Source organism: Parambassis ranga, chromosome 10, assembly GCF_900634625.1.
Source record: "Parambassis ranga chromosome 10, fParRan2.1, whole genome shotgun sequence".
NCBI lineage: Eukaryota > Metazoa > Chordata > Actinopteri > Ambassidae > Parambassis > Parambassis ranga.
The window spans coordinates 9,223,171-9,234,713 of NC_041031.1; the positions used below are offsets into that span (position 1 = coordinate 9,223,171).

Consider the following 11,543-nt stretch of genomic DNA (forward strand, 5'->3'; position numbering starts at 1 on the left):
GGCAGCATATGGGAGACGTGGGTGACACTGAGGTGTGTAGCTTTGTGTGAAGTGCCAAGGGACACCAGCTGATAGGCACAGGCCAGGGGCCACGTAACTATAAGCAAAAATTGTTGCCTATAATAATTTGAATCTATCTTCTTCATGTGTTAAAAAACAAAATGATAACAATAAAAACAAAACAGCTCTAAAAACATGACACATTATAAAGGAACTTTATTTGTATTATGGCCTCTGAATGTTTTTGTCCTCGCTAAATGATTCATAAATTGCCTTCAGACAACTTATCAGTTATCATGACTCTGCTGGCTGCAGGCAGGTGTGTCTCAAGTCTTGCCTCCCACCTGCTCGTTTTATTATTCTTCTGCAAATAATCCGCAAATGATTGTGCATATTTTACAGTTTGTTTGAGAACAAACCTGAGCTGCCAGACCTCTCGAGGGCTGGCCCCCGTTAAAGAGTCGGTTAGTCTGTTTTGCTCATGAGAAAGAGGTCAAAATTTAATTTCCACCGAATGGGGTGATGATGAGGAAGATGAAGATGAGATGATAAAATCCATATTACCTGCACCAATTTAAAAAGCGCACAAGTAGCTGCACAATAAGTGAAGTGTTTTGGCATGTGCTCTTGTTACTAAATTATTAATGGAATATGAAGACGAGACTATAGTGAAGAAAATCTTAAAATAATTTACGCCCTCTTCTCCAAAGCTTTCCAAACATACAGTATGCGCCACGCTCCTAAATGATTAATACGTTCGGCTCCCCTCTGTGTGAGGATAACAACAAGGTCGTGATTGAGTTACAAAGCACAATGGGAGAAAAAAGTCGAGCTTTGTCTAATTGTTCTTTGACAGGGTCAGAGGGGATGGTGCGATTGGCTGCCGCCTCCTGAGGCTGAAGGGCTGTCAGGAGTTCTGGGAGTGACACCAAGGTGACTAAGGGGAGGCTGGAGCCTATAAATTGTAAGCGCAATGCAAACCAGTTCACACACTGGGCATCAGCCAAAGAAAGTCTTTTTAACGACTTTTTCCTGCCGTGCAGCACCACAGGCCATTAACAGTGATGGCAGCAAAAGCAGAGCTTTCCAACTGGCCAGACTACCCAGAGGATTTCAGCCTGGCCCACATCAACTCCAAAACGTGGATTTCTTCTAACTCCATCCGTGCGTTCTCGAGGAGGGACGCGCACGCAGGTGCAGACGCAGGTATCTCACTGGAGAAACTTGTGCCAATGAGTAAACTCCCGGACTGCGTGTCCGTCACAGGTATTACACAGGCGGGCCCCGGTGTGGCAGCAGATGCAGACAGGAGCAGCCACTTCGGCCCTCAGAGACACCGGCGCGTCGCAGCCAACGCCAGGGAGAGGAGAAGGATGCACGGCCTGAACAAGGCGTTTGACGAGCTGAGGAGCGTCATCCCCTCCCTGGAAAACGAGAAGAAGTTATCCAAGTACGACACCCTGCAAATGGCGCAGATTTACATCACAGAGCTGTCCGAGCTCTTGGCAGGCGTGGTTCACCAGGAGTGCAAGAGTCCACGTCCAGGCTCTGCGGACAAGACCTCCAGGATGAGTCTGATTCACTCTCTCAGGCCTGGAGCCTCTGTCCAACCCCAGAACCTGCTGACGGGAGAGCCCTCGCCCTCCCTGGGTCACCTGATTATACTCGGACCTACGTCTGACTTGGATAAATCAGGGACTTCCAACAGCAGTGATGGAGAATCTTCTCATCTGAGTGACATGGAGGAAGGACAGAGTGGGAGACAGTAACCACTGAGTATAGATATGTCATATATCAGTAATAACTGTCTAATGAAGAACAGGTGGAGCTTGATTAATTTTCTTCCTGAGGCCACGATAAACTCTGGCTGTTTAATGCACTTTATATGTCCTGAACCACTACTGACGCTTGTCTTATTAAAACAGGTATTTTTTTATTTATGTATAGCTGAGGGTATTTTATAAGGGTTGTTTTGCTACAATAAAGATATACTTAAGACACAAGTGTGCATATTCAGTTACATTATTATGAATAAAACATGCAGCAATCACACAAAAACACATTTTGGAATTTCTCTGCCTGCCATTTTTTAAAAAGCACATAATATTCCAGCAGTTTAAAAAAAAAACAATAAAAATCCACAGCTAAAGAAAAAATAAACAAATAGCAACAAACTAGAATGCTTTACTGTACCATGAAGGGATTTTATAGCAATGCATCATCCTTTATGGCAATGCAACATAAGTAATCACTGAAAAAATGTGGGGCTGCCCTCTCCATAGGGAGGAGGAGGAAAGGGAGGAGGGGGTTGGAACTTTGCCAGGTCCTTAGAAAGGATTTCTGCCAGCCTGTGCTTAAAACTGCCAGGAGTCTCTGTGGGGGCCACGAGGGCAGAGCAGCCGACGGCCTCCTCCATCTCCTCCATCTCCTCCATCTCCTCCATCTCATCCAATGCCTGCGCCTCAGTGTTGTTCTCCGGCTCAATGAAGTTATTCACAGGAGGAAGATTCTGGTTTCGGGGTTTGGGCAGTGGGGCATTAGGAGCTGATCTGGGGAGCATGTGGGGAGAACTTGCGGGGGGGAAGAAGGACAGCTTATTTGAGGGAGAATCAAACAATTTCAAATCGGAATAAATGCACTCTAAATCCTCCATCTCAGTATTATACTGATCTTTCCGGGTCAGTGGAGGTGTCTCTCTCCTCAGGTTGTAGTAAATGGTGTCATCCTTGAAGTCACCCATGCTGAGAGCATCCAGGGAGTGACATCGGTGTTCCTCGTCATAAGGCTCCTCACCGACAAAAAAAGAACAGCTTTGCTTTGGTTTTTTTTACAGAGATGTCATTAATAGTGGAGTAGTGGTTGGCAGACTCATCCTCTGTGTCGGCAGAAGCTTCTGCGGGGCTGTAGGCAGGAGGACCAGCAGGCTGATTGGCTGTGGCTGGGAGGGTAACATCAGATATGTTAGGTAATGATCTTCTGTTGACCCTGACACACTGGAACTGTCGGTCCCTCTTTGTGGCGCACTCCTTGGAGATAGCCTGGAAGATCTCAGGTCCATGTGGGGTCAAGAAGATGAAGACTCCTTCTCCTGACTCACAGCGACGGCCTGCTTCAATGCTGAAACCACCCTGCAAAAAAAAAAAACCAACCCATTGACAGAAGTTGGTCACTGTCTAGGGACAGTGGCTTCATATTCATAGATTAGAGTGGTATTGTCATTCTCCTCTAATTCTCAATGGGTATGTTTTACAAAATATTATATACCTCCACCTGTCCAAATTTGCGTAACAGCCTATATGGCCAGCTGTAGATGACATGACCAGTGTTGATGGCCAGCAGAGACAGTGCCTCTGTCTCTATGGAGATCAGGTACTCCCCTGCCAGCCTGCACCTCTTTGATGCCTCTGTGTTCTGGACAGTCACTTGGTGCTGGTTAGAGGGAAGAGTTAGATCTAAACATAGAAAGACATGATCACACACTGAGGTCAGAGCAGTGTAACTACACATAAAAAAGGTCTACACAGCAAAATGTCAGTAAATGGGCTCAAATTATTCAAAATATATTTTCATATTGAAAATGGATGACTAAAAATTGCTTGCATTCCAGTAAGCTCTCCACGTGACGGGGCTGCCCGTGATGGTTCACATTAGGAGATAAAGGAAATGCATTTGTAGTCACAGCTGTCTGACGCTAATACATTCTGGCTTTCATGTTTGAATAAATTAGTGGCTGCAGCTGCTGCACACACACACACACACATAAGGTTTCTGCTGATGTCATAAATTTATGATGCATCTTCTTAGAGTATTAGCTCAGGCCAGACTATTTATGGGTACCAGAACAAGATTTTGAAACACGAACAAGTCAAAGTGAACTTCTTGACACAACTAATCCTTTTGATATGCTCATATATTCCCACATCTGACATCTTCACCATTTACTTTACTTTATTTATTTTGTATAGGATTGCTTTGGACTGATCAGGACATTACCGCTCTTCCATGATGAGTAAAGGTCATTATCCTCCATGGTCAAGCCACTTCCTCCCTTAAAATCCCCTTTGTCTGAGTCTCCAGGATCCTTCTGTATACAGAGTGGCACAGTAAACATCATCTGCAGTGTGCACCTCCCTCTTATCACCATTTTATGACTTCAAAGTAGTAAGATGTAAGAAAGAACATAGCTTGTGCAAGCACAAGAATTAGAGAAGTGAAGCAAAAGAAGTTACAGACGCCATATCAACTTCCTCATTGTGTTATCTGTCCATACCCGTGGGTAAGGTCAATCCTCAGCTTTCCCAAAATAAGACACTGATATGAAATTAAAGAGGGATGTCACACTGGGTAGGATATTGGATACCTGGAAGGCTAGAAGACAGAGGGCACTCAGCCAGTCTTGGCTAGTGGTGGAGGCTAAGGTGTAGGTGCACTGTGTGGTGTTTAGGTAGAAAGCTGTGCACCCGGCAGGGCAGGACTCCTTTGCAGCTGGGGTAACACTGAGGCAGTCACGGAGACGCACCACTTTCCTCTCGGGTGTTTTCACCCGAGAAGTTTTCTTCTGGTCCGTAATCAAAGAGCTGTCAGTTACAGTGTAGATCTCCAAACGGCCAACTCCTGTAGAGCTGGCCTTAAAAAGCACCATCCAGATTTTCCTCCATGTTCTCTGTTGAAGGAAGAGTAATGGGAAGTGATTGTTCTTAGAAGGTGCTAGACAGAACAAAAAAAGACAATTACGAACAAGGCTAAAACTTAAAAAAAGAAAACTTCATCATCATGTATGACCCACAGACCAAGTCCTTGTGATTTCCCTGTACTTTACTTACTTAGGTATTTTTAGACTGCACATTTATTCACAGCATCACCCTTTCGTTATACAGAGGTTAAACAGTCGAGCTTCACTTCACACATTCTGACAAACATGTTGCTAAAATAACCTAACTGGCACCCACAAGTCTTTAAAGCTTGATCTGTTATATTTTTATATACATTTGCTCGAATATGTCATTTACAACACAATTGACTTGATTTTATTGTAAAACAGCTGTTTATATTTTGACATTGAGAAACTATAGTTCTCTATGCAACCAGATTACACACTGAACCTCTGATGAGGTGAGCCTTTGTGATGTATTTAACTGTTAAGTATCATGAAAGCTGAGGATTTGACCAAATAGCAGTTACTAAGAGTTTAAAGTGAGCCTAGTTAGGAGTCCCTTGAAAATAACTCACAGCTTGGAAGAGCAGCAAAACGTTGCTTCACACTCTCGAATTGTAATTATCTCTGTGACCGAGACTCTTCACTGACAATACAATAGCAGCACTGTAACAAAAACGTGTTGAATAACCATCAGACTTACTTTTCCAAACTTGACCCCCTGTAGATACAACATCCCTTCCTTGAAGATGACATCCATACCTGCAAACCCTGCCTTTGAATCTCTTACTCTGAAATGAGTGCTGCTGTGTGGTCAACACGTAATAAAGAAGTTAAAATTAGGTTTCCTGAACAATAGTTTCCTTTACGTCACCTGCAACCCTAAACAAAAAAAAACCAATCAGCATCTCTAATCTATAACTTTACAGTTGCAACAGAAACACACGAGTTGTGTGTCACCATTTGCTTTAGTCAAACTTCCTTTTGCATTATTCTGCCTGTTGTGGCAATTTCCTGAATACAGTACCGTTAGCACTTTGCCTTTCCTCCACATATAACAAAATAGAATAACAAATATAGTAGTTTTATTTACAATCTGAGATTCCAAACTGTATGTTACAAAGACACAATATGCAAAACAAATAGGAAAAACTTAACAGACCAGGGCCAGAGACAATCATTTCACCTAACACACCTACTTTAGGTAATGTTAAAATACACTTCCTTAGATCAGTGACACGTTACTAACTTCAGCTTCCTCAGAAGTGTTTTTCAGTTACACTGAACACTGAAGGTTTTTTTCTCTCTCTATTTAAAACTCTTAAAAGTCCATTGAGCTATGAGCCAGGTAGTCTTTCCGTCCAATGTTGGTGACCTGCTTGGTCTGCATGGCCTCCAACTTGGGACAATCTGTGATACGATGGCCAAGACCACCGCAGAATGTACAGCCCCTCTCTCCTGTGAGGACACAAGAATTAGACGTGTTAGAAAAGGTTGAATGTTGGCATCTGTGGGGACAGGGTTTGGTTTAAAAAACTCACCTCCAATATCCAGCATGGTCTCATCTCCTGTCTGGAGTACCTGCAGGACTGGAGGAACCTTCTGCTTGGCTTCAACAAGCAGAGCTTTCAGGTCCATCAATACTGACTCATCTATTGGACATAGATAAGAAATACACATACTGTAAACATGTTGTCATACAAGTCATGCAAGCATGAGGGGATCATTCTGATTATTACTCATGTTGTATGCAGTATATAATATAAACAAAACTGGAATAAAATTATGTATATGAGTCACTCACTGTGCTTTTAGATTATTTAAATATAGATAGATATAGATTTGGATTGCAGGAGGTTTATTGCTTTCTAACTGCGTCAACACTGTCCATATATTCCGTTTGCCTTTTCCATGACTTTGCATTGTCTTTAGTGTAAATTGTGCCATTTTTATTTATTGTCACTAAACCTGTAACTGTAATGTGTCTTTGACATGAGAGAAAAATCTGAATCCAAGACCTCTTTTTTTGTAGATATATAACTGACTGGTTTCAACATTCTTACTGAGACACGGTCAATACTCCACTCCATAATGAATGTGATTTTTGTCTTACCGCAGCCTTTATTGATGAACGTTGTGGCAATACCAGTCTTGCCTGATCGGCCAGTTCTTCCAATTCTGTGGACTAAAATAAGAACATTTTTTGGAATACCAGCTTGAGGTGTGTAATCATTTTAAGTGAGAAAAGCCAATTATACATTATACATATAGTATATCTTATTACCATAGTTTTCTATCTCTTCTGGCATGTCATAGTTCACTACATGTTGAATTGCTGGGAAATCCAGACCCTTGGAGGCAACATCTGTGGCGACGAGGACATCTTTCTTTCCTTCCTTAAATGCTTCTATGGCTTTAGTTCTTTCTTCCTGATCTGAAACAAAATATCAACAAATGTCACTTTAAACAGCACTGTCCAAGCAAAGAAACGAAGTGACATTTGCAGGGAAGATGGCACCTGGTGGTAATGATCAGCAACTACAGGAAAATTAAAGATTAAGGTTGGTAAGGCACTGAGCACTGAAATGTGACAACCCTTTGTAAGTACTATTACTATGTATTAAACTATGTATTTTCATGTGTAGAATAGAGCTGTGCATACCTTTTCCACCATGTATGGCCACTGCCTCCACCCCCTTAAGCAGGAGATACTCATGGATGGCGTCAACGTCAGCCTTCTTCTCAGCAAATATAAGCACCTGATGTAACGAAGAAATAATTCTGTGATGTCTGATTTCATGTATATGAGGTATGAAAGTGTTAAAATGCGTGGTTGTACTGACTGGAGGTGGTGTTTTCTGTAGACACTCCAGGAGATAAACCATCTTGGCCTCCTCTTTGACATACTCCACTTCCTGCACACATATAAAAATATTCAGCTCATGCAATTTTGACACAAGCAGGTTTGTAATTTGAATGCAATCCAACTCCCCGACTGATGAACATACCTGGATAACATCCAAGCTGGCAGCTCCAGCTCTGCCAACGTTAATAGTGATGGGTTTGACCAGAGCACTCTTAGCAAAGTTCTGGATTTTCTTGGGCATAGTGGCACTGAAAAGCAGTGTTTGTCTTTGTCCCTGTAAGCAAACAAGTTATTTTTTATTTTTTGTCCAGTGTCAAGTAATTGAGTGCAGCAGCTGGACGACAGGCTCCTTGGCAAGATGTGGGTAGCTCTTGGATGATAGTGAAATTTTCTACCTCTGAAAACATTCGGACTGTGTGAGAAACCTAAATGTACTGAGAAGCAGTGAAAAATGTCAAAATAGCCACATGATTTTTACTGTGCGAAAATGAGGGAGAGAGAAACAGCCAATGAGAAAGATCACAGTAATGTGTAATTCAGCTGATAAAGAAGTAGGTTGTGTGTGTGTTATAGACACCTTGTGATGTCCACCCATTTGTTGGAATCAACAGTTTTATTATCTGATTATTGAAAGTTAATATTAAATCTGTGCCTCACCTTGAAATAGGAAAAGATGGTCCTGATGTCTTCTTCAAAACCCATGTCAATCATCCTGTCAGCCTCATCCAGAGCCAAGTAGCGGCATATGTCCAGACTAACCATCTTCTTTTGAAGCAGGTCCATCAGTCTTCCTGGGGTTGCAACCATCATGTGCACACCACTATAAACAAGAAGAGTCAGAGAGAGTCACAACAAACTAAAACACTATTCTCTCATTGTTGTTAAGTTTCAATCAATGCAGCAACATTTGCTCCTTTCATTATTTTGCTCGTCTCTGAATGATACAGCTGAGACATTCAATTTTGGCTCATCACTGGTTCAAACTAAAATTCTGAATAACGTCCAATTTTTTTCCCCTCATAATGCGTCAATCTTACTTACTGTTTCACTACTTCCATCTGCTCCTTAACAGACATTCCTCCTATGCAGAGGGCCGAGCGCAGCTGAGGGGCTCCTTCCTCCTCCAGCAGCTTGCAGTAATATTCTATGATACCATGCGTCTGTCTCGCCAACTCTCGCTGGAATAAAAGACAGGGTAAAAAAAACACGCTTAGGGAAGTATGAGTATAAGAGACACAGCTTATGTCATCATATCCGCAGGGTAAAATGCGAGAAATGTGTTACATGTCTTTAATCAGGTTTAAAACTTCAGATGTGTCAAAAAAAATTACCATACACCTACTGTGTATTTAGAGACAGACACATTTACCAGACATTTATTAGAACGCTAATAAATCTGACAATGTACTGTATTTAAGGATGTAGCATCTATAAAATAATTTGATCTTACTGAAGGACAGATGATAAGTCCATATGGTCCCTCTCTCTTAAAGAATGGCAGCCTTTTCTCCTGCTCCAGAGCAAACATGATAATCGGCAGAGTGAAAACCAAAGTCTTCCCTGATCCAGTAAAGGCGATGCCAATCATGTCTCGACCTGACAGACTACAGAAAAACAGTGTTGGTTTGGGAATAATTAACTGTACTCAACCAAGACAAGTCACAACATTTGCATCATAGCTTTATATATACTGGACTTACACTGTAGGGATTCCTTGAATTTGAATTGGTGTCGGGTGCACGATGCCCTTCTTTTTTAAGCCTTTTAGAATTGCTGCAAACACAATAAAGGTTTGTTAATCATGTGAGGCCACTTAAGGCTTCATACAGAAAGACAAAGTATGATATTAGTGAGGTGTCACCTGGTGGAAACTTCATCTCCCTGAAGCTTTTGATTGGAGGAGGGATGCCATCTCCATCAACCAGAATGTGAAATTTCTTCCTGACACGTTCATGCCTGGTGTCTGGCATATTAAGAATATAGCGTGGTGCCTTCCAGCTATAAAGAAAATTGAAGTTACGGTAAACAAATGATTTCAGAAAAACTCAAGAATCAAAATGTGACTTAGCAGAATTCACTGCGCCCACCTTGTTTTTATGGGGTCATCATATATAATACCTTTGGCCATTTCCTTCACAGACATCAAAGCTGGAAGAAGAGAAGTGAAAGTGACCAGAATTAGTTTTGATAACTTATATTTGAAACATTTCTTTTGACCACATACTGTAAGCCACATGCATTTGGAAATATTAATCATATATCATCACATACTGTAAAGCCAAAAGTTGAATGTGGCTTCACTGCCAAGCAGATTAGTACTTTATCATGCATGTAGCTTTGGACAGTGTTCAAATTTTACCTCTGCCCTCTGCCACACTCTCAAGAATCTTTTCTTCCTCTTTCAGTTGCTTCTCTTTGGCTGACTCCTTTCGAGCTATGGAAACAAAAACAAAGCAGGTGATGTAGTGTGGACTGGATGATCAAGTAAAACATGGTGAAAATGACTAAACAGATTTGCAGTCGGTCTTTTTTTATCCGAGTACCTTCGGCTTTCTCTTTGAGATGCTGATGCTGGTCAAGGAGACTAACATTGGAGCGTGGACCGAGACCCTCATCTTCATCCCTCTGCTCTTCACCACTGTCTTTCTGTTCATCATCCACTGCCTTCCCTCGCAGACGTAACATCTTCTGTAGCTATAAGTATATTATGTTAAAAAAAATGCTCTCCATCTCCAAAGAGTTTTAATGCGAACGCTCCACAGTAACTTACCATTTGTTGCTTTCTGATTTTAACAGGAACATATGGAACGTAGTCGTCATCCTCTGAACCTTCAGAGCCGGATCTTTCATCCCCCACATTGGATCTCTGAACACATTCATCAAATAACACTTTATTCGTGCATCATTTTGTTACATATATCTGTAGACAATATATGAAAATGCTACTAAATGACAACTACCCAGCAAACATACTAATTTCATACAGTGAAATGTGTTAGATGTATCAGAGTAGAGATGCATACTAGCATACATCTATCATTATTATACCCCACATATGTTAAATAACAATTTGTGAGTGTTATCTAGTATGTATTTGTGCTACACACTTCTGCAAACTCTTTACATTAAGACCGGTTTCTGTGTGTAAATCGAAACAGCATATCCACACAAACAGCCAGTGTCTCATTTTCAGACAAGCTTTAAGCAATCACATCAGCTATGAGCCGCAACGTTTTATATTTAACTCTACTACAAACGCAGGCTATGTTACTCTTGGATGGTTGTTATTTCTTAACAAAAACGTCACCATTACGTTTTAAATATGGGTACGATAACACCGTTTAGCTAATGCTAGCTATGATACACTCCGTACTCTTTAATCTAAACGTGTTTAATCAAGATAAATACATCCTGGTCCACCACGGTAGTCTGACATTTTTCATTAACCTACTGTGCCTCCTTTGCGCCTTAATATAGTTATATAACAAATATATAAAACATATATGTAAGCTAGCTGGGCATTAGCTAACGCTGAGCTAAAGAGCTAGCTAACCTTAGCTAGTGTAGTCCTAGCATAGTGCGAACGATAAAATACGTTAAGTTTACCTTTTTTGGACGACTTTCGGTCTCCATTTCCATTTTGAGATACACTAATGTTTTATGTCCCAAAGTAACAGAGTTATAAAGCAAAACCCAGACACACACACATACGTCAACCAACGTAACCTAGCAGCATGTTTACACAAGTGGAAGTTTTGCTACTGTACAGCTGGATCCATACTCCGCGAGACAAAGACATTTTTCCCCCCTGCAGACGTTACGCCCACAAAATGACGTCATTTTTTGTCTCTGACCGCCCGCTGATCCGCACTCCTGTGCACAGGGTCCGGGCCGAACTTTGTCTTTCAAGGCTGTGCGGCAACCATGCTGTGATTGGTCGGAATTTATTGTGGGCGTGATGAAAGTGGAGAAGCGCAAGAGCCTCTCCAGGTATATAGGTGTATAAACAGCACTGATTCAACA

The 11,543-nt window shown here is 41.6% G+C and overlaps 3 protein-coding genes across 3 annotated transcripts; 1 reads left to right on the forward strand and 2 right to left on the reverse strand.

Moving 5' to 3' along the window:
• The first annotated feature begins 1,008 nt into the window (after positions 1–1,008).
• Positions 1,009–2,031, forward strand: atoh1b (atonal bHLH transcription factor 1b). Its single transcript, XM_028415761.1, has 2 exons — positions 1,009–1,550; positions 1,635–2,031. Exons 1-2 carry the CDS (start codon positions 1,065–1,067, stop codon positions 1,767–1,769), a joined length of 621 nt encoding a protein of 206 aa, XP_028271562.1. The 5' UTR covers positions 1,009–1,064; the 3' UTR covers positions 1,770–2,031.
• A 114-nt stretch (positions 2,032–2,145) lies between these two features.
• Positions 2,146–5,583, reverse strand: dok3 (docking protein 3). Its single transcript, XM_028415771.1, is given in 6 exon segments — positions 2,146–2,792; positions 2,794–3,128; positions 3,265–3,452; positions 3,994–4,084; positions 4,361–4,663; positions 5,358–5,583. Coding segments are annotated over 6 exon segments (1,518 nt in total). The 5' UTR covers positions 5,415–5,583; the 3' UTR covers positions 2,146–2,248.
• A 139-nt stretch (positions 5,584–5,722) lies between these two features.
• Positions 5,723–11,395, reverse strand: ddx41 (DEAD (Asp-Glu-Ala-Asp) box polypeptide 41). Its single transcript, XM_028415700.1, has 17 exons — positions 11,127–11,395; positions 10,291–10,386; positions 10,064–10,214; positions 9,880–9,954; positions 9,608–9,668; positions 9,382–9,518; positions 9,221–9,293; positions 8,971–9,124; positions 8,562–8,698; positions 8,178–8,340; positions 7,663–7,794; positions 7,498–7,569; positions 7,317–7,413; positions 6,939–7,088; positions 6,768–6,839; positions 6,196–6,306; positions 5,723–6,112 (listed from the first exon to the last, which is right to left on the reverse strand). The coding sequence occupies exons 1-17, from the start codon at positions 11,157–11,159 to the stop codon at positions 5,976–5,978; spliced, it is 1,851 nt and encodes a 616-aa protein (XP_028271501.1). The 5' UTR covers positions 11,160–11,395; the 3' UTR covers positions 5,723–5,975.
• Positions 11,396–11,543: the final 148 nt, after the last annotated feature.